This window comes from Magnolia sinica, chromosome 1 (assembly GCF_029962835.1).
Source record: "Magnolia sinica isolate HGM2019 chromosome 1, MsV1, whole genome shotgun sequence".
Classification (NCBI taxonomy): domain Eukaryota; kingdom Viridiplantae; phylum Streptophyta; class Magnoliopsida; order Magnoliales; family Magnoliaceae; genus Magnolia; species Magnolia sinica.
The window spans coordinates 125,598,482-125,622,621 of record NC_080573.1 but is presented as its reverse complement, the minus strand read 5'-3'; the positions used below and the strand labels follow the sequence as shown (position 1 = coordinate 125,622,621).

The following is a 24,140-nucleotide window of genomic DNA, read 5'->3' as shown; positions in this document are numbered from 1 at the left end:
TAATTGCAATGTATCCTAAGTTTGGTTACGAATTCATGAAATCAATAAGTAAAAAATGTTTAAGTTAGATATCATTACCAGAGAACCAGCGTAAAGTGGGGCAAGTAAAGCATTAAAGAGACCATGCACATGTAAAGTAAAGGTTAAGGACCCCAAAAGGTGATGAATCTCAACCAACAAGATACATGATGAACTTAAATTTTACTCTCAGAACATATGCTGATTGGTGGATATGGTGTAAGGGTAGGCAGTGTAAAAACTGATCAGCTGATGTGTATTCCCAAGCCTCTGTCAGAATCTGGACCTGCAACATGGCCAACAGCAGTGGGAAGTTATGCCAATACCAAAATCAAACAAGAGTATACAAAGAGATGTCTGAGAGAGAAACCCATACTCTATAGTTATAAACATTAAGAACATTGTTCAAATCTATAGCATGTTAAAGAGAGAGGGGGGAAAAGTGAAGAGAAAAAGAGTTGCACAAGAGTTGTTTTGCCACTGTAAACATATTATAAATAATAACTTAACTCTAAACAAAGTTATGGTGACCTAAGGGAGTACAACAATATGATGCACACATAACTGCACACATATCATGTAAATACAAACATGTACAAAGCAATGTAGTGGAAAAGAAAAACCCATGAACTTTGTTTTTTCCATCTCAGCAAATATGATACAAAACTCCTATTTTATCTTAATTTGATGCATGAGACTACCTTGTCTATCTATTTGACAAAGACATGATGTGACTTAATTGCAAAGTAATCATTATACCTTGGGCAAGCCACTTAGTGGTTAGAAGTAAAGCTTAACCTCCCAGAGCCTAACCTCAGGATGGGGCATTTCAGAGAACATAGTTCCCATTTCCGGCAAACCTGAGGTTAGCCACCGGAGGTAACAAAGGTGGAAAAAACCAACTGCTCACCCCCGACAAAGACATGATGTGACTTAATTTTTTGCCCCCAAAAGAAGACAATGATTCTATTAAGACCAGTATTTCCAATCTTACTTGCATAGAACCTGTCAATTTGGAAGATATTAAATATGTTGTTTGGGATTTGGGGGTCCAGGGCCTGATGGCTTTCTGATTGCCTTTTTTCAGATTTTTTGGGATTTAATTCATGTAGATCTTTTCAGCTTTGTGTCTGATTTCTTTGAATCTAATAGATTGCTGGCTGAGTTGGGCTGCACCTTTTTAGCTCTAATTCCTAAATTGGAAGGGGCTCGGGATCTTAAAGATTTCCGTCCCATCATTCTTCTTGGAAGTCCATATAAAATACTCTCCAAAGTCCTCAGCCAGAGGCTTAGGATGGTGGTCCCTAAGGTTATATCTCCCTTTCAGTTTGCCTTTGTTGGAGGGAGATAGATTCTAGATAGCGCGCCCTTTTTTTTTCTTTTTTTCTTTTTTACTAGATAGCGCGCTTATAGCTCACAAGTGCCTAGATTCATGTTCCAGAGCTGATGGGTCAGGTTTTCTTTGTAAACTTGACCTAGAAAAGGCCTATGATCATGTTGACTGGGGATTTCTATATTATATGTTGGCTAGGATGGGCTTTGGCGATAAATGGAGGGTGTGGATTAATTCATGTGTCTCATCTCCTAGATTCTTCGTGTTGATCAATGGATCTCGATTTGGTTTCTTTCGGGCATCGAGAGGATTGCAGCAAGGCGACCACCTATCCCCTTTCCTTTTTGTTTTAATCATTGAAGCTTTAAGTCGGATGTTGTCCGGGGGGCAGGAAGCAGGTCTCTTCAGGGGTTTCCAGGTGGAAAACTTTCCCCTTCGATCTGTCGTCTCCAATTTGCAGACGATACCCTCTTATTTTGTGAAGGTAATGATCAAATGGTGGACTTCTTGAGCATGACCATCTGCTGGTTCAAGGTTGTTTCAGGTTTGAAAGTCAATTTGGCTAAGAGTGAATGTTTTAAGATCAACTTATCCACAGAGATAATCTCTTCCTTGGCTGACTCCTTAGATGTAGGGCTGGCTCCTTGCCCACTACCTATCTAGGCCTTCCCCTTTGTATTGGGAAACCTCCGCTATACCTTTGGGACAAGATTGTGGAAAGAGTTGAGAGAAAGCTATCTACTTGGAAAAGCAAATTCTTATCCCTGGGAGGCGGAATCAATATGATTACGGCTTCTCTTTCTAATCTCCCTGTCTATTTCATGATGTTGTTCAATTGCCCAAAATCTGTCATTCCCAAGATTGATAAGTTGCATAAAGAATGTTTGTGGCGAGGAGGTTCGGCCTCAAGGAAATTTCGTCTGTTAAACTGGAAGGAGGTTTGTTCCCCCTTTGCTGAAGGATGAGCGCGGATTTTTTTTTAAAAAAAAGATTGGAGGTTTTTAATGAGGCTCTTTTGGCCAAATGGACATGGAGATTTGGATGTGAGAATGACAGCCTATGGAAATTGTTAATTTCAGCTAAGTATAGCTTTTCTCCTGGTGGATGGAGGACCAGATCCTCCTCTCTTTACCAGGCTTCCTTTCTTTGGAAAGGAATTGCTAATGTGGCCCCCAAAGTCTTCGAAAGAGTGTCCTTCTCCCTGGGGAATGGTTCTAGGATTAGGTTTTGGCTCGATCCATAGTGCGGATCTACTTTCTCTCTAAAGTTTTCCCTGCATTGTTTGCCATCTCTTCCAATCCTGATGTTATGGTGGTAAATTGTTTTTCAGATGATGGTGTAGTAGTGCGAATTCCTCCATTTCAAAGGAATCTAACTGACTCTAAAAGACTCTAAAATTGGGGACCCGATTGATCTCCGTTCTCATTTGCAAGGTTGCTCCCCTATTCATAGAGTGGAAGATTCCCTTTCCTAGTCATTGGCATCTTCTGGTCGGTTCTCGATGCGATCATGTTACACTTCCTTCTCAATAGCTCCCAAATGTTTGCATTCTTTGCCTTCAATATGAGGAATCTGTGGATCATATATTCATCCACCATCCCTTCCCTTTAGATGTTCAGTGGACTGTTCGGCGTATGGTGCGAATCTCGTGGGCCATGCCTAAATGTATTGGCATTCCTCGTTGCATCTGGCACAAGGATTCATGTGGCCTCTTGGGAAAAAGAAATGGAGGACTATTCTTATGGCCGTCCTGTGGGCTGTTTGGGCAGAGAGGAATGGTTGTTGCTTCAAGAATTGAAAACTTTCATCAGCCAAGGACTTCTTTAGAGCTCTCATTTTGTTCAGAGATTGGGCTCCATAGCTTTGGGTTTCTTTTGGGGTTTTCTCCAGTCTTGGGACTGGCTGTTGTATCTGTTTTTTTCTGGGTTTTTTTCCTCTTCTTCTATCTCGTTTCATTTCCTCTTCCCTCTTGTTTTTGTTTTGCCCTTTCAACTTTACTTAATAATATTATCACCTTTCAAAAACATCAGTAGAAAAGAAAACTTGGCTTTTTTGGCATGCTACTAGAATATAATGACAAAGAAATTTGCGGAAAATGCATACCACAAAAGTTGGTTTCTGAGAGAGGCATGGTGATGGTGTGACGTGCTTGCCTTGTGATGGAGGACACTGAAGAATGAAGACATGAGCAGATACTTATGGGGGTGAGCAACATGATCTTTTTGGGTATGGAAACTGTCTAAACCCAACTCTTCACAGTACGTGAGTATTAGAAGGTTGATTTTCTGAGGCAGCAGCGTTTAGAAACTCGAAAACTTGACTTAATTGAAGCCTTGAAGCAGAGTCTCCGATCCCTTGAGTGGATCGGAGACTCTGACGGGTCAACTCACAAATCAAAATTAATAAATATTAAGTAATGGCTCAGATCTGGACACATGTAAGAGTGAAATTTCCAACAAAGCATTTCAAAAGAAAGGGGGAGATTCAAGGGAAATTCAAGTTGTTAGCTCCATGTACAGCTGCATATGCCAATCAGATCTCCCTCTGGATTCCAATATAGATTTTTTTAAGGAAGATTCAGAATGTTTCAAGGGAGAATTCAATGCAACCACCATTTCTATAGAGGCTCAGTGTTTGTCTGTGTGTGTGTGTGTGTGTGTGTGTGTGTGTGAGAGAGAGAGAGAGAGAGAGAGAGAGAGAGTACCAACATTACATAGAGAAGGGCCGGTTTTAGGCCGAAGTTTACTAGAGAGAAATCTCTCTCTTTCCGCCATCAATGTAACAGAGAAAATGTAAAAACAAGAAAAATCAGAAAACCAAGTTGATTCGTCCAATCTTGACGAGAACTTGACTGAGTCTTCCGAGTCACTTGGCTGAGTCTTCATGTCAGAACCCAATCCAAGGCAAGTGAGTTTTAAGGTCGATCCGACTGGGAATTAGACCAATCCTCGAGTCCGATCGGTGAGTTTTTTAACATTGCGTGGCAGTGGAGGGGTTTTCCGTTGTAATTTGGCAGTGTTATTGTTCATGAACAAGAGGTTGTTCGGTCACCGTTGTGGGTGTTGACTTTTAGTAAAATCTTATCGAAAAAACATGACTTCTCACAATTAGCACAGGTTTTAATTGCTACTTAAAGTCTTAAATACATCATATATAAGCATTCACGTAGCTTAACCAATATGCACCAGTTATGTTTCTAGCAAGTGCAAGTCATGCTATTGTTAGACTGTTTTGCATAGTCACTGGAAGAATAATACCCATGTCCTACTGATATCTACCACATCATTTTCACAGACTCATATTCCACTTCGTATATGCTGCATTGCTGCTAAGAAAATCAACAAGAATAAGAGAAAAATAAATGCACATGTTGACTCTTTCTTTATAACTCTATTACATGTGTTTCAAGATGAACAGAAAAGAAATGAAGTACATGGTAAGGGTGAAGCACAAGCGTTGAAACTCAAGATTTACATGGCATTGAGCTAAATACCTGTGCTTTTATGCTCTCGTGTGTGTGGACGACCCCTTTAGGTTTACCTGTTGTACCACTTGTATACACGATCAATGCATGATCATCACCTACAAAAAAAAAGAAAAAGAAAAAAAGAAAAAAAGATTCTCTATTGTTTCATTCACAGCTTATACATAAAGAAAAGCAACAGTCCATTTCAATGTACATCACCTTCTGCCATTTTTGAATTTTCAATTTCCTTGAATAAAGTCACAACATCAACATTGCCAGTATTTGACTGTTCATGCAAATTTGTACTCAATGGAATACTGGGAACAGGTGGTATAAGAGAAAACTGAGAGGCACATTTAGCAGCAACATTCTCCATAAGATCTTGATGTTCTTCAGTGCTTAGTAGCACAGAAACATCCTGCAAATGAAATGGTTTCAGAATTTTGTAGGCATTTTTTCATTGCCATAAACAAACAAGTAAAGAAATTAGAACTATCTCACAACTACTTGATATGCATGCATTTTTTTAGACAAAGGGAGAGACGGCTAATTTGTTAAATGCTTTGTTTTTGTAAAAGTGACCTAACATATATTATCAAGTTACAAAGTAGACAATTTAAAGGAAAGCACACATAAGATCATTTATAATTAAGAAACCATGTGAAGAGGACATCACTTCATGTACACCTTTGCGTACGTATCAAAGGAAGAGGCGGGCCGCACCGATTTCTCTATAGCTAGGCGAGTACTCATGATCATGTTGAAGACCCCATGTGCATGTGCGAGCATCCGAAAGACCTCAAACTAGGAAGATGCACATGGGTTGTTTTAGGGAGTGATTTGGACCGTCGGATTCGAGGGACATAACAATCGGGCCATTAGATCGGATGGATCACATGATCGGGCCATTGATCGTGGATCGTCTTCATCATTTTTTGACATTATTATCTTTTAGGATTTAGTTTATGATTATTTTATGTTTGCACACCTTATGAGTGATTTTAGTTGATTTTTCATTAGACTAGGGTCATTTTTGTCAAAACTCATGATACAGGGTTTAAATTGAAATTTCGAAAAGTTCTTGAGGCTATAAAAGAAGGGGGGCATGTGGCTTCTCTTTAGTTGGTTTTTTTTAGAGAGAGAGAGAGCTCCTTGCTTACTTCTCCCATCTTCATGTGATTTGAGGGTGACTTATATGTGAATTGGAAAGAAGATTGGTGCGAAGCTAATCTTCATCAACGGAGGTGCGAGGCTTCCTTCTATCCCCCACACCTCATCCCTTCATCAACCATCGAGGTATTCTTCAAGTTCTTCGATCTTCTTCATTCCAAGCCATCAACATCCTTCTGATCCTCATCCCCTATTCATCTATCGACGAGCCAAACCCTAGAAACCAAAACCTCACATACCTAGCCTACACGTGTGACCGTACGGCCACACGTGTGAACCCATAGGGTCGGTTGTACCGCCCCACTCTTGTCCATTTGGCTTTCCACTACCTTTGCATCAAAACCCTACTCTCTCTTCTCCAAACCCTAACTCTAAACCTATAAATCTCTAATCTTCCTATTTCCCCAAATTACTAAACCTTAGTTCTTCACATTCTTCAATTACGCCCAAATCCTTACATTTCCTCCATTCAAAACCCTAATTCCCTTATCATAGTACCTAAACCCTTTAATTCATTTATCCATTTTACCTAAATTTCCCTAAATTCCAATTTCACTCTAAGTAGTATTGGACCTTCCCCTTTGAAATATACTTAACCCTATGTTATTTGGATGTCCTTACATCCATTAGATCCAAGTTTCCCTTATTTAATGGTCTTATAGAATGATGCTTGGTAACCTAAGCTAGAATTATGCATGATCTTCTCTTGGGATTTTGGTATTTGTAATGATGATAGCAAGTTGTGCTTTTTATTAATTAATTTAATTTTGTTGGTTGATCTCACACAATCTTTGAGTTCATGCATCGGTCCTACGTCAAATTTGGTATCAAAGCACATAGGTTTAGCATAGGATTTTTGTGTTGCATATAGGTTAGAGTCACATCTGGGGTTAGTAGAGCACACATTAAATATAGGATTATATTACTGAATTTTTTTTCATAGTTAGGAGTATCCTATTGCTGAATTTTCAGCTGGCATTTCCACTTATACCATTGCTGAATTTTCAGCATAGTAATCTCATGTTGTCACATTGCTGAATTTTCAGTTTGTAATTTTCAGATAACATTCTTGCTGAATTTTCAGTTTGGCACCCTCAGACTACCATCCTGCTGAATTTTCAGATTAGTGTTTCTAGTGTGTCCAATTTGATCTATAGGTTGGTTTTATCGTTGTCATATCATTGTCCTAGGACCTAGGTTTTCCTTTTGGAGTTTCCTTGTGTATGCCCACTCATTCGGAATGTGGTTTTGGTTTACAACCCATAATGAATCTGGAGCAAATTGTCGAGGCCCTTAATGTTATCAATCACCGTCTGACAACCATTGAGGTGCACAATAAAACCACCGCTACTCAATTAACCACGACCAATGTGCGCGTCAATTAACTTGAGGCCTCCCTACAGGCAAACTCGGACACTGGGGAAGATGTTCAATCTCAAGCTGGAGATCAAGTTGATAGGCGAGGGCATGGTCATGGCCAAGGCGTTGGCCGTGGTCGAGCACATATGCAACCACAACGTGAGGAACATCATGACCGTCATGATCCAAACGCGCAACTCAGAAAGGTTGTAAAAGTTAAGGCTCTCAATTTTGATGGTCGCTTGGACCCCAAAGCATCCCTTGATTGGGTAGCAGACATGGACCACTATCTTGAGTGGTATGATATGTCTGATGCCCATCGAGTGAGATTTGCCAAGATAAAGCTGGTGGGTCAGGCCAAACTTTTTTGGACTAACATAGAGCGTAAAATTGAAAGGAGAGTAGAATCCTCAGTTGAGCATTGGGTTAAGATGAAAGAGGTCCTTAAAAAAAGTTATCTCCCTCTTTCTTATCGCCAAAGGCTCCTAGATCAGAGGCAGGCCTTGCAACAGAGATCCATGACTGTGTCAGACTGCATCAACAGGTTTGAGGAGTACATGATGTGATGTGACATTGAGGACCCGATGATTACATTGTCCAGATTCAAGATGGGCTTCCGATTCGAGATTCAACGAGAACTTTATTCTCGTGACGTTGGCACATTGAAGCACATGTACCAAGTGGTGCAAGACATCGAATACTATCTAAAAGCACCAGTTGGTAGGCGTTATGATTCTCGGGATCCAAGTGTTAAGACTTACCCTCAAGGGACTAAGTCTAACATGGGAAGCCAGTCCAAGCCCCAAGTTGGTTCCCATTCCAACCCTAGAGATGTTAAAGGAAATGGGATTGCAAATGCTAGCTCGAGAGGAGGTGAACAAAAGCGATGCTTCAATTGCCAAGGGTTTGGTCAGTTTGCGCATCAGTGTCCCTCGAAAGAGAGGAACAAGGCCCTAGTGATTGACGAAGGTAAGGAAGAAGGAGATGAACATGGCGATTTTGAAGAAGTCTATCAACCCAATATCACCGGTGCTAGTGATAAGGAAGTAGAAGACGGAGAGACCACACCACTTGCAGTAGTTAGGTGTGCCTTGACCAATGCCAAGGAGGGCGATGACTGGCGTCGGGCTACGATATTTTGCACCTATGCAAAATGTGGAGAGAAGAATTGCAAGGTGATCGTCGATAGTGAAAGCCATACTAATGAGATCTCCAATAACACTTTATCCCGTTTGGGTTTGAAACCCGAACCGCACCCTCAGCCTTATAGAGTTTCATGGGTGGATGCATCTTCCATGCCTATGACCTAACGATGTCTCGTACCTATTAACTTTGGATCCTACTCAGATTCATTGTGGTGCAACGTTTTGCCTATGGATGTTGGACACATCATTTTGGATCAGCCTTGGTTATTTGACCACGATGTGACGATACATGGCCGCTCAAATGTGTATTCATTCATGCATCAAGGCAAGAAGATTACTCTAGTTCCTCTCCCACCAAAAAGAAATGCGAAGAAGAAAGCTGAGGGGAAGTCGAGAAACCCAAGGGATACGAGGAAATCCCAACCTAAGTATCTCCATGTTATCAACGACAAGGAGTTTGAAAGAGAGGCTATGGTGGGTTCGATGGTGTATGCCTTAGTGGCCAGAGAAGTTACACCCGAGATTAGCGTAGAGGGGCCCCCTGAGGTGAATTCAATTTTGGATGAGTTTTATGATGTATTTCTAGAGGAGTTACCATATAAGCTACCCATGAGGGGCATCCAATATGCCATTGATCTTGTCCCTGGGTCAACTCTACCAAACCTTCCTCATTATCGAATTGAAGAGGTTTCATTCAGGAGAGTTTGAAACCATGTGCAGTGCTATCGCTTCACACGCCTAAGAAAGATGGCACGTGGCGCATGTATGTGGACAACAATGTTGTCAAATCGCATATGCGATCGCACAATCGCATATGCGGTCGCACGTTTTATATATATATATATAATTATATATAATTATTTAAAAATCAGAAAAATAGGGAGATTAAGAAAAAAAATGAATAAATTATTATATGCCCTTGGCCCTTGCAATACATTTAATTTAAGTAAAATAAAACCAATTACATAATGAATTAAATATTAAGTCATCATTCATCAACAATTCTACATTCTGCAATATAGTTAACAAATATCAACATTCAACACTACATCAACAATCAACATCAACACACTTAGTAAACAAAATGAAGAAGTTATTTATTATTCATCTAATCATATACCATATACATTGATCTATTTGCCATTGCGGCATTTGATCACCACCACCATTATCATCCGAGTCATCTCCTTCTTCCACATACACTTCTTCTTCTTCCATTTCTTCAGCATCTATATGTACTAGTACTTCATCAACATCCAATGGTGGATCTTCAGCTTGATCATTATCAACATCTCCTCAATCTCTTCAACGGATTGACAGCTACTATTCGTCCCCCAGCTCCCTCCCATCCTTCGCCTTCGAGTGGTACCTTCTCCAAGTGTCGATCCGTATGCGGCATCTTCAACTTGCACCCAGGTCCTCTCCAGCAAATACTGGGTCCTTCGTCTCTACAATTCACTCGTTATCTACTTCCAACTCAACTAAGAAGATAGCGATGGGGACATCTCGCGCACACGCACGCCTCCTACGCACATACGCAAGGAGGAGGGCCCCACCATCGATCTGGATCGATAACGACATCCATGGAGGGCCTCCTAGTTAGAGGATTGTATTTTGGTTCCTTAGAGTGGACCTGATCATCATGTGGATCCCACCATTGGATCTCATGATCATGGCCCACTACGGGGGCGTAACGGTGATACGGGGGCGTAACGGCGCAAAATTTTTTTTTTGCCAAAAAAATATGAAAAAATATGGATTAAATCCGGAATATTCTAAGCATTCCAAATATGCATTCATTTATAAATTGGAACATGTTTATGGTGGTGTAATGGTCCACTCTTTGGTGAGAAGTTGTATCGGACTGTCTGATGAATTTATGAACCAGATAACCTGATTTTGACTACAAAATTCATATATTTAATTTTCTAACTATCTACTATCAATGATAGATATATTAGAATGAATGTAATATGAAAATATCTTACATTTAGGTGTTTGCAATTATTTTTAAGGGCCAAAATTCATGCGTAATAGAAAAAAATATATTAAAAAAATATAAAATGGCACCCCAAATATGTAAAATGCACATTAACATGTTCTACTATGATTAACACATCATATGGCATCATTAAAACAGCAAAAGAATCATTAAAAAATGATTTTTCGAATTTTCAAAAAAAGGGCCGAAATAAATGCGTAAATAGAAAAAAATATTAAAAAAAATATAAAATGGCACCCTAAATCTGTAAAATGCACATTAACATGTTCTACTATGATTAACACATCATATGACATCATTAAAACAGCAAAAGAATCATTAAAAAATGATTTTTCGAATTTTCAAAAAAAGGGCCAAAATAAATGCGTAAATAGAAAAAAATATAAAAAATATATAAAATGGCACCCCAAATCTGTAAAATGCACATTAACATGTTCTACTATGATTAACACACCATATGACATCATTAAAACAGCAAAAGAATCATTAAAAAATAATTTTTCGAATTTTCAAAAAAAGGGCCAAAATAAATGCGTAAATAGAAAAAAATATTAAAAAATATAAAATGGCACCCCAAATCTGTAAAATGCACATTAACATGTTCTACTATGATTAACACATCAAATGGCATGATTAAAACAGCAAAACAACCATTAAAAATTGATTTTTCGAATTTTAAAAAAAGGGGCCAAAATTCATGCGTAAATAGAAAAAAATATATAAAATATATAAAATGGCACCCCAAATCTGTAAAATGCACATTAACATGTTCTACTATAATTAACACATCATATGACATGATTAAAACAGCAAAACATATTAAAAAAAGTATAAATACCTATTTTTGACGAATTTCTGAAAAATGGCCCACCGAGCTTTGATTCAAAAAAATCTGTAATATAATGTGTTTTTATCTCAAATACCTAGCCAAGGTTGGTCGAAATTAGTAGTAGAAGGAGTGAGAAACAGTTTGGAAGCAAGAGGTTTCAAAAAAACAGCAAAAACAAAGCTTAAAATGAAAAAAAAAAAAAAAAAAAAAAAAGTTACCGTAACGGCCCGTTACGGCCGTTACACCCCGTAACGGACCCGTATCGGCCGATACGGGTACAAAATCGGGTATCGGCCGATACGACCCCGAAACACGTAACGGTTCCCACCGTTATCGTTACGTATCGACCGTAACGGCCGATGCGTAACCATTTTGACACACCTTGGTTTAGTCTACTCACATTTAATTTGCGTTAACTCTCATCATATAGGGTTGTTTAAGACCCATCATTCACATTAGGAGCTGCTGAATTTTCTATTGTAAAAAAATCCCCAAATTTCTTTGCTGAATTTTCTATTGACAGACTCTTTGGGCAATTAGGTTGTTGGAATTTTAGTAGCATTGTGTAGCTTCCCTCATATAGAGTCCAATAGGATCATTTAGTCCCATTTAGGTACATATAGTTGTGTTAGAGGGTCTTTGAGTTGAGTGAGTAGTTGTAGGCCCTCACGTACTGGTCGTGGTTTTGGCTTGCACCTCACACTAAACATGGAGCAATTGCAAGAATCAATGAACAATATAACCCCGCAGTTTGAGTCTTTGGATAGGCGCTTGGACCAACGCTTTGAACAGCTTAATGTGCGCGTTACTCAATTAGAAACCTCCACCCGGGCAAACCCCACCATTGGGGAAGATGCCCAATCTCAGGCAGGTGGTCAGAAGGATAGATCAAGGAATAGATGTGGCCAAGGAATTGGTCATGGGCGCATACCCATGCACCCACAACACGAGGGGCATCATGATCATTATGACCCAGATGCGCAACTCCTCAAGGGAGTCAGTGTAGAGGCCCCTACGTTTGATGGTCACTTGGACCCTAAGGCTTTTCTAAATTGGTTGGCGGATATGGACCACTATTTTGAGTAGTATGACATGTCAGATGCTTGTCGAGTCCGATTTGCCAAGATGAAGCTTGTGGGCCAAGCAAAGAGGTTTTGGGCTATTGTAGAGTGAAAGAAAGAAAGGTCGAGGGAGGCTCCAAAAGTCCATTGGGGAGAAATGAAAGAAACTCTTAAAGAAAAATACCCCCCTTTCTCTTATCACTTGAGGTTGGTTGAAGAATGGCAGTCTCTTCGATAAAGTTCCATGAGTGTGACTGAATACATTGAGAAGTTCGAAGAATACTCGTCCCGATGTGAAGTTGACGAGGATCCCGTACTCACTCTTGCTCGATTTAAGATGGGCCTCCGTTCTGACATTAGTAGTGAATTACTCGCCAAGGACATAAACACTCTTGAACATATGTATCAAGTAGTGTTGGAGATCGAGCAATACCTCAAAGTATCTGTGGGAAGGCGGTTTGAGTCTTGTGATTCTGGCGCTAAGGCCAACCCTTCTGGGGATAAACCTGGCACTGGATATCAGTACAAGCCTTCCAGTAGTTCTCAGTCTAGGCCCAAGGATGATAAGGGTAAAGAAGTTGTCGGATCTAGCTCACGCAGAAGCGATGCAACTAGGTGTTTTAAATGTCAGGGGTTTGGTTACTTTGCCCACCAGTGTGACACGAAAGATGGCACCAAGGTGTTCCTTATTGAGGGGCAAGTGGAAGTAGTGCCCCCAGAAAGTGATGGTGATGAGGAAGAATATGAGCCAGCAGAAACCCCTAGTGATGAGGAAGAGGGAGCACAAGAGTCCACAACCCTTGCAGTTGTGCATTGAGCCTTTGCACAAGCAAAGAATACCGACAATTGGCCCACAACAAGATCTCCGATACTTACACAAAATGTGGTGATAAGAACTGTAAGATGATCGTGGATAGCGATAGTTGTGCCAACATGGCATCTACTGGCATTGTGAGTCGTCTGGGCTTGAAGCCCATCCCCAACCCTATAGAGTGTCTTGGGTTGATGAAACTTCCATTCCAGTTTCGCACTGTTGTCTTATTCCTATTCAGTTTGGATCATATAAATACACATTTTGGTGTGATGTTGTTCCCATTCAATTTGGGACATATAAACCTAGGAAACCTATTAATCTTGCCCCTATGTCCCTATCCCATAAGCAATCAGAGTCTGCAAACTCCTTTGCACATCACATTCATTCATTGCATCAAGAAATCAAGCAAAAGATCAATACTAGTAATGAACATTACAAAATTTCTACAGACCAACATAAACAATTCAAGGAATTCAATGTAGGGGACTGTGATAGTCCGCATCAGGCCAGAGCGGTACCCTCAGGGAGCCGTTTGTAAATTACGCGCGTAGCGCTGGACCATTCAAAATTATAAAACGAAACGGTCTCAGTGCGTATGTGGTAGATCTTCCACCTTTCATGGGAATTAGTTCCACATTCAATGTGGAGGATCTAGTTGCATTTCAGGAGACCTCTAATACGTTGTCCAGCATCTTACTTAACCATCCTGATTCCCCAGACCTTTTACTTGATCCATGGCCTCTTCCCAACCCTTCTTCCCAGCCTCTACCTCCCATATCTACCATTCCCACACCCAAAGAGGAGATAGAAGATATCCTGGACCATTAGATAGTATCAACGTAGGACGACGGGTTTCAAAAGTACCTGGTTAAATGGAAGTCACGCAAAGCTTCAGATAGTATGTGGAGGAGCTTCAATGAGTTGATCCTGACATTTTGGAGCGGTTCAGGAGTTTTGTTTCGCCAGTGGCGAAATCTTCGCAGCCAGGGAGAGTTGATGGGGACATCTCGCGTACACGCACGCCCCCCACGCACATACGCAAGGAGGAGGGTCCCACCATCAATCTGGATCAATGACGACATCCATGGAGGCCCTCCTAGTTAGAGGACTATTTTGGTTCCTTGAAGTAGACCCAATCATTATGTGGATCCCACCATTGGATCTCATGATCGTAGCCCACTACTCTATATGATCTAGGATTTTGAGTTTTGCTTATTATTGTTGTTAGGAACATCATGAACGGTTTAGATTGCATTGGTTAGTTGTTATTTTTATTACTTCGTCTCTAAGTAATAGGTGCACACATGGAGCGGCTTTTGGAGTATAGGGTTTTCTTATAAATAGGCAACCCCTTGTAGGTTTTTTCTCATTGAAGATTATGAATAAAATTCTGTGTTTTCCTCCTTTTCTAATTCTCTGAGTTGTGGAAATCCAATTGGGTGCGAAACCCTCCCTTCTTCGAAGGGCTAACTACCGTGGTGCGAGCCACATCCATCTCAAATCGCCCCCACCTCCTACCCTCAATATTCATCCTCTCATACAGTCATCCAATCTTCAAATCCACCTTTATTTTGCAGTCAATCCTTCTCTACAGCAGATTTCCAGAATCAGGCCCTGCAGTAAGGCCAAAACTTAAGAGGAGCACCGTGCTTAAACCAGTCATCCGATCGCCCTGAAACTTGGTGTGTGAGTGGCTCATCCCTGGCCGACCAACCCCTAGTTGGCCCTTTTTGGGTTCGTGGGCCCCACACATGTGCGGCCAACAATCCACGCACATGCGTCAGGCCAGTCTGTTGTCCACACGTGTGGACTGATTACAGGTTCTCTCTTTCCTCTCTTTCACTCCTCTCTCACTTATTTCCCTAACCCTAACCCTAGATAATCCTAAATCCCAAGTTCTATTCCACTTTTGCAAACCTTAGGTTTTCCCGATTTGAAACATGTGAATCCCTTGGATTGGGAAGTATTCCTTTGCATGTGTGGATGAATCTATTCTCCTTTGAGCATTGTTTGGTCTATAATTTTAATTGATTCAGCCCTAACATGTGTAGGCTTGGACCCTCTTAGATTCCCCCTATTGAATGCTTGACTTTATGTGAGATGTGGAATTTTAATGATTGTTTCTAAATTAGTATGATCTAGAGCCTGAAATTTTGCATATCATATTTAATTTTCATGTCTTGCATCAGATGGGGTCAAAGAAACCAGGCTTTTCTTTCCTAATTTGGAATCGTTCTCGCAATTTTTTATTGTATTAAACGAAAACCAAGTCGTTAAGCTTTTTTGGTTCAAGGCGATTCCTTTTCTTGGTATGAATCTACGTGAAAGAAAGCGTATTTGGCATTAGTTATTTAGGTAATTAATTTAACTTGGGCCTTGTACTAAAAAATTGAAGTTTACAATTACTAAACTTACCACCTCGAATGTGCTCCAATTGTGCTCACAACTACTAGCAGAACACATGAGTCCAAGAATCCTCATAGCCAGCTTCTTTAGATCCGGATCCTTCCTGTTCGGGTCTACTCCATAGGCACCCCGCAGGTAAGCTGAAAAAAACTGTTTAAGTAGGTTAGAGACACTTTATAGAAAAACTATTTGTAAAACACTAAGACTAACATTCATAGTAGTACTTACTGGGTAATTTCATTATCTGGTGTCTGATTACGATATCCCTTGAGAATATCCCCTCACTCTTTGTATAAAAGTCCAGCAAAGTAGAGATCTTGTCCTGTTCTTCTCTATCTGGAATCATTCTTTCCAACACATCAATAAATCTAACCATATGCATACTAAGTGCTTCTGCTGGATCAGCAGAAATGAATAAACAGGCTGGGTTAAGAATGTGAGCAGTAGAATACAATGCAGATGCCATTTGGCTGCCCCATCTTCTATCTATAATATCTATAATTGGCTTGTAATCACGGTCTCTATAGTTAAAATGGTCCATGATCTTATTTTTCGCCCTCTCCATCGCATCATATATGAAGCCCACTGCAGGCTTCTCATCCCCATCCACCAATCGCAACACTGTGACTAAGGGCTCAAATGCTTTTAGCGCCTTTACCACTTGTGTCTAAAAACTTTGCGAAAGGATTGTTAGTTGAACCTGTTTCCCTTTAGCCTTCTTTGACCAAGGCCCACTTGTAAAATCGCCCGACACTACAAAGCTTCTAAGTTCTGATTTTTTTTTGCATATAATCTTTGTAGTGTTAAAAAGGCTATAGCGAAACGGATGACTGTTGGACGTAGCAAGTTATCCTCAATGTGTTTTCTCATTCGACTAAGAAGAATGGCGTGTTTGTACATAAAGATCGTGATTCTTCTAGCCCTTGCAATCACATTTATAAATAACTTACCTATATCTTCTAACATAAGACCAACACAATAGGCCGCACAAGGAGTCCAAAATAAATGCCTCTTCTCCATAAGAAGATGTCTGACCATTATATACGAGGCTGCGTTGTCTGTAATTACTTGTATAACATATTCCTCACTTATTTTCTCAACTAAATTATCTAGTAAGCTAAACAAGTATTCTCCTATGTGTGAATGGCCCGATGCATCCACGGACTTCAAGAACATTGTCCCAGCTGGACAATTTACCAAAAAGTTAATGAAAAACCGATCGGATCTATCGATCCATCCATCGGCCATTAGTGAATACCCATATGTTTTCCACAATTCCTTATATTCAGTTATGAAGGATCGTGTATATTCAACTTCGGTTTTCAGGCATGTCTCCCTCATTTCATGATATAATGGAGGTTTAAGCCCAGGTCTAAATTGACCTATAGCCTCAACCATTACTTTGAAGCTTCTCGATTTAACGGCAATGCCAGTTTGGTAAAACTACTTAGCAATATATTGAATAATGGTTTTCCTATCTTTTTGTTTATACCGGTTCTCTAAAGTTGTTTGAGTCGGTCCTTTGCCTCGACCCCTTTGGTTGATCACATCCTCGAGGTTAGTCTATACCATCTATCCATTAGCCCATGCCCTCGGGCTCGTTTCAAGACTATTGGTTGTACTTGTGGTCTAGACCGGACTGTCGAAGTAGGAGGAGTAGGACTAGCTTTATCTACATTAACTACGTTTATATCTTCATATGCATCTCATTCCAAATATTCCTCCTGACGTAGGGCACTATCGCATATCTTTCTTGATTGTTTTTCCATATACTCCATGATCTCCCTTCGGATTTCTAGAGTAATTTTGTCACATGCTTTTGCATTTAACCCCGATAAATGTGCAAGGTGTTGCTTGTGCCTTGCAATGCTACCGGAACCCACATACCCACATAACTCACATACTATGTGAGTCTTATCCGAAACACTACGATAGTGCCCATACTTCCAACCCGGGTCATTCGACTTAGGTTTTAAAGAGGAAGATTGGGAAGAAGACATTATGTTCATGGTGTGTGTGTGTATTGATTGCTAGTACTAAAAAGTAAACTAAAAACTAAAGTAAGAAACTAAGAGTAAAGAGACTAAAGAGATAGGACTTGGGAGAGAGAGAGAGAGAGAGAGAGAGAGAGAGAGAGTTACACACACATGCTTACACACTTACACTAGTAGTAGTAGAAACTACAAAGGGAGAGGGAAAAGAAAAGGAGAGAGAGAGAGAGAGAGAGTTACACACTTACACTTACACTAGTAGTAGAAAGGGAGAAGAAAAGGGATTGGGAAAAGAAAAGGAGAGAGAGAGAGAGAGTTACACTTGTAGTAAAAGAGGGGAGAGGAGAGATTTACACAAAAACAAAATTACAATTACAAATTATTATTTTTTTAAATAAAAAAAACAAATTCTTCAATCTTCACTTCTTGTCTTCACTTTTGCCTTGACCCTTTGAGACTTGACTCTTGATTCTGGAATATTGTAGACTTGTAAGTTGTGTTGTTGTAACACTAACACAACACTAACCTGTAACTTGTAATTTGTAACAAAGTAATAAACGAAAAAAAAAATTTGTTAGAAGTTAGAACTTAGAACTTGGATATGATTATGAAACTTTGAGATTTAATAAGATAGAGAGATAGAAACTAGTAAGAGAGATAGAAAGAGAGAGTGGTGGGTGTGTTGTGTGAATATGATTATGAATTTATGATCTTTATAACTTGGAAAAGAAACTAGAAAGAGAGTTCAATGGATGGAGCTGGGTTGTCTTGTCTCTTGAATCTTGAAACTTGAATCCTTATAGATGTACTTGTCCGTTGATTGAAACTTCAATCTTGAAAGAAATATGGATGGAGGAGTGGAGCTTGGGGCTTGGAATTATGTAAGAGGGAATGTAAGAGAGCAAAATAGAGATAGAGAGTTTTTGAGCTTTAAGTGCATGTAGGAGTGCTTAGAATCCCTTTTTATAGAGAAAAAAATCAAGATTTAAAAAAATAATAATAAAAAATGCAACGGTTAGAAAACAGTCAGATTTTTTACCGTTGGCAAATATGCGATCCGATATTATCGCACATGCGGCATACGCGATCACATATGTGCAGTAATCGCATATGTATGCGAATGTGCAATCGCACATGACAACACTGGTGGACAATAGAGCCATCAATAAAGTCATGGTCAATTACTGGTATCCCATACCGCATCTTGATGATATGTTAGACATGACGGCGGGTGTCACAATCTTTTCAAAGATTAACCTCAAGAGCGGGTATCACCAAATACAAATACGCCCAGGAGACAAGTGAAAGACAATCTTCAAGACGTATGATGGGCTATACAAGTGGCTCATCATGCCCTTTGGCTTGATTAACGCCCCCAGCACATTTATGAGTGATGACCCAGGTGTTGAGACCCTTTATGGGTAAGTTCCTTGTGGTGTATTTTGATGACATTCTTATCTATAGCACATCAAAGGAACATCTCCACCATCTGAGGCAAGTTTGCAAGTTCCTCAGAACTGAAAAGTTGTACGCCAACCTTAAAAAGTGCAAATTCATGTCAAAGAGCGTTATCTTCTTAGGGTTCATCCAGTGTTGTCATGTGCAATCGCACATTCACATATGCGATCGCATATGCGCACACGTGTGCACAGATCACATATGCGACAATTGCATATGCAATCACTACACATATGCGATCGCATATGCCACATGTGCGATAATATGCGATCGCATACAGAATATGCAATCGCATATTTGCCAACGGTCAGAAATCTAACTGTTGGAATTTTATTTTATTTTTAATCTTGATTTTTTTCTCTATAAAAAGGGATTCTAAGCACTCCTACATGCATTCAAAGCTCAAACTCTCACTCGATCTCTATTTTGCTCTCTTACATAATTTCAAGCCCCAAACTCCACTCCTCCACCCATATTTCTTTCAAGATTGAAGTTTCAATCAGGGGACAAGTACATCTGCAAGGATTCAAGAATCAAGATTCAAGAGACAAGACAACCAAGCTCTCCATCCATTGAATTGAACTCTCTCTCTAATTTCTAATTTTTCCAAGTTATAATCATAAATTCATAATCATATTCACACAACACACCCACCACTCTCTCTTTCTATCTCTCTTTCTAGTTTTTATCTCTTCCTATCTCATTCTCTCTTAAAGTTTCATAATCACAACTTCTAACATTTTTTTACCTTGTTACTTTATTACAAGTTACAAGTTACAAGTTAGTGTTGTGTTAGTGACTCAGTGTTACAACTTACAACAACACAAGTTTACAAGTCTACATTCTACATAATTCTAGAATCAAGATCAAGACTCAAGTGTCAAGGAAAAGGTGAAGACAAGAAGTGACGATTGAAGAATTTGTTTTTTTCTTTTTAATTTTGTAATTATAATTTTGTTCGTGTGTAAATCTCTCTATCCCCTCTCTTTTACTACAAGTGTAACTCAACTCTCTCTCTCTCTCTCTCTCTCTCTCTCTCTCTCTCTCTCTCTCTCTCTCTCTCTCTCTCTCTCTCTCTCCCCCAAGTCCCATCTCTTTAGTCTCTTTACTCTTAGTTACTTTATTTTAGTTTTTACTTTTTTGTTTACTTTCTAATTACTTTTTAGTACTAGCAATCAATACACACACACCACTAATATAATGTCTTCTTCCCAATCTTCCTCTTTGAAACCCAAGTCGAATGACCCGGGTTGGAAGTATGGGCACTATCGTAGTGTTTCGGATAAGACTCACATAGTATGTGAGTTATGTGGGTATGTGGGTTCTGGTGGCATTGCAAGGCACAAGCAACACCTTGCATATTTACCGGGGTCAAATGCAAAAGCATGCGACAAAATTACTCTAGAAATTTGAAGGGAGATCATAGAGTATATGGAAAAACAGTCAAGAAAGAGATGCGATAGTGCCTTACGTCAAGAGGAATATTTGGAATAAGAAGCGTATGAAGATATAAACGTATTTAATGTAGATAAAGCTAGTCCCACTCCCCCTACTTCGACAGGCCGGTCTAGACCACAAGTACAATCAGTGTTCGAGTTGTCGGTATCGCTACAAGTTTTGCTGGCCAAAGATAAAGATATAATATCATTATCACCGATAACCAGAAATGCGGAGAAAAATGCGAAAACATGGAGATAACGGTGAAATTTTTTAATGAAACTTCAGGACATGCCTAAATACACATATTTGAATATTTAGAAATTAAAATTTTGTAAAAAAAAAAGGCATTAATTCATTTAATGGGGTCCAAAAAAACATATGTTTCCATAAGAAATTACTGTAATAATAACCAAAATAAATTTAACTAAGTTTCAAGTTGGCCACACCATATGAAACAGTGGGAATAATGATTTCCACCATTGAAATCTTCATAGGGCCTAGCAATGTTTATTTGTCATCCAAACTGTTCATAAGATCGCAATGACATGGATGAATAAAAAACAGAAATATCAGGTTGATACAAAACTTTTGTGGCCCCCAAGAATTTTTCAATGTTAAACATTCAATTCACACAATTTCATGTGGTGTGGTCCACCTAAGCTTTGGATATGCTTCATTTTTTGGCTTGTGCCTTAAAATCATCTAATAAAATGGATGGACAGAGTGGATCAAATACGTAAATTACGATGGGCCCACGGAGTTTACTCAGTACGCAATCCACTTCCGTTCTGGCGCAATTTGTATGGATCCCAAAATTTACCGAGGTCAGTGGATCCGGAAGCGGATTGGCTGGTGTACCTTACACCAGCTATTGACATCAGCAAGTTCTGTGGGTCTGATCATGAGGTATGTGTTATATCCAAACTGTTCATCCATTTGAAGAGTTCGTCTTAAGGCTTCAGACGAAAAATAAGACAGATATAACTATTAAGTGGACCACACTGCAAAAACTAGTAGGGGATTGAATGTCTACCATTGAAACCCTTTTTGGGGTCACAGAAGTTTTGGATCAATATGAAAATTGTTTTTCCTCTTCATTCAGATATTTCTGTTTTTATGAACAGATTGGATGCAAAATAAATGTTATGGTAGGCCCTACAAATTGTTTAACAGTGAAAATCATTATCTCCGCTACTATTTATGGTGTGGTCCATATAATCTTTGGATAGGATTCATTTTTTGGATAATGCTCTAAAATGAACTCTAAAAACAGATGAACGGTGTAGATATAATAAATACATCACTGTGGGGCCAATGTCACTTTGATCTCCTTTGAACCGTTCGTACAACTAGGAGCTCGAGGAGCGTCAGTGCTCGTCTTCGCACGACACGTACCTACAGCAGTTATATAGCTGGTGTGAAGTACACCAGCCAATCCGCTTCCAGTGGATCCCTAATTGTGGGACCCATTATGAAGTATGTACCTCACATCTGCACCGTCCATCATATATGATGGCTTATTTTAGTGCGTGATCCGAAAAATGAACTAGATTCAAATCTTCAATGGACCACACCACAGGAAAATGTGTTAATTGAACGCATATCATTAAAAACTTCTTGGTGGCCACAGAATTTTTGAATCAAGCGGATATTTATTTTAACCCTTCATCCATGCCTTTTTATATTTACAAAAAGGTTTGATGGCAAATAAACATCACTGTGGGGCCTAAGAAGGTTTCAACGGTGAAAATCATTATTCTCCTTATTTCTTGTAGTGTGGTCCACTGGAGCTGTGGATATGCTTTAATTTTGGGATTTACCCCTAAAATGAACTAGAAAAATGAATGGACAGCGTGGGTAAATCACATACATTCACGATGGGCCCAAAGAGTTTGCTCAGTACGCTGAAGCGCACCATGTGCCTGGTCTGCTTCTATAGTTCTGAAGCATAAAAGGAAAAAAAAAAAAAATTTAATTTAAAAATAAAAGAAAGGATTTCGTCCGCGAAGAGGGGTTTTCGGTGAAGAGGGGGGGATTTTCGACTGAGGGTTTCAAAATCCTATCTCAATCTCCCAAAATCCCTGATTTTTCGCCGAAATCATGTATTTGTGACATCAATCTTCCAATCGAACAAACAGAGGGGAAAATTTCAGATTTCTTTACCTCTGTCGAAGACGAGAGCTATCGATTGCTGCCCACGAGATTCTTTTCTTCCGAGTTCCAATCAACCATCAACCAGGTATTACCGAAATCAAAGGTTTTTTTTTTCAATTTTTTTCACTTTTTACCTATTTTGTCGCAAAAAATCCAAAATTATCGACGATATCACCGATATTTCCCTGATAATCCAGAGAGAAACGAAAAATGGGGGTTTCGGTGTCGCTAGTCTAGCGACACTGATATTATCGGCGATATTATCGACATTTCGTCGACGATGCGAACACTGAGTACAACCAACGGTCTCGAAAAGAGCCCGAGGGCATAGGCCCATGGATAGATGGTGTAGACCACACCACGAGGATGTGATCGACCAAAGGGGTCGAGGCAAAGAGTCGGCTCAAACAACTTTAAAGAACCGGTATAAATAAAAAGAAAGGAAAACCACTATTCAATATATTGCTAAGTGATTTTACCAAACCGGCATTGCTTTCAATGCCGTTAAATCGAGAAGCTTCAAAGTAATGGTTGAGGCTATAGGTCAATTTGGACCTGGGCTTAAACCTCCTTCATATCATGAAATGAGGGAGACACGCCTGAAAACCGAAGTTGACTATACACGATCCTACATAACTGAATATAAGGAATCGTGGAAAACATATGGGTGTTCACTAATGGCCGATGGATTAACCGCTAGATCCGGTTGGTCTCTCATTAACTTTTTGGCAAATTGTCCAGTTGGGACAATGTTCTTGAGTCCGTGGATGCATCAGGCCATTCACACATAGGAGAATACTTGTTTAGCTTACTAGATAATGTAGTTGAGGAAATAGGTGAGGAATATGTTATACAAGTAATTACAAACAACACAGCCTCATATATAATGGTCGGACGTCTTCTTATGGAGAAGAGGCGTCGTTTATTTTGGCCCCTTATGTGGCTCATTGTGTTGATTTTATATTAGAAGATATAGGTGGGTAATTTATAAGTGTGATTGCAAGGGCTAGAAGAATCACAGTCTTTATGTACAAACACGCCCTTTTTCTCAGTCGAATGAGAAAACATATTGGGGGTAACTTGCTGCATCCAGCAGTCACCCGTTTCGCTACAGCCTTTTTAACACTACAAAGATTACATGCAAAAAAATCAGAACTTAGAAGCTTTGTAGTGTCGGCCGATTTTACAAGTGGGGCATGGTCAAAGAAGGCTGAAGGGAAACAGGTTCAACAAACAATCATTTCGCAAAGTATTTGAAAACAAGTGGTAAAGGCACTAAAAGCATCCGAGCCCTTAGTCACTATGTTGCGATTGGTAGACGGGGATGAGAAGCCTGCAATGGGCTACATATATGATACGATGGAGAGGGCGAAAAATAAGATTATGGACTATTTTAACTATAGAGACTGTGATTACAAGTCAATTATAAATATTATGGATAGAAGATGGGGCAACTGAATGTCATCTCCATTGTATTCGGTTGCTTACATCCTT

General features: G+C 39.6%; 1 protein-coding gene across 3 annotated transcripts in view; it reads right to left on the bottom strand.

Annotated features, from left to right (window-relative positions):
* The window catches only part of LOC131257366 (probable CoA ligase CCL8), a 53,010-nt gene that overhangs the window by 13,509 nt on the left and 15,361 nt on the right, over positions 1-24,140 (bottom strand). For all 3 annotated transcript variants that reach the window (XM_058258268.1, XM_058258258.1, XM_058258265.1), the window contains exons 4-7: positions 5,037-5,235; positions 4,845-4,933; positions 236-304; positions 79-132 (exon numbers count right to left, since the gene is read on the bottom strand). In XM_058258268.1, coding sequence (XP_058114251.1) covers positions 79-132; positions 236-304; positions 4,845-4,933; positions 5,037-5,235 — 411 coding nt within the window. The remainder of the gene's footprint in view (positions 1-78; positions 133-235; positions 305-4,844; positions 4,934-5,036; positions 5,236-24,140) is intronic.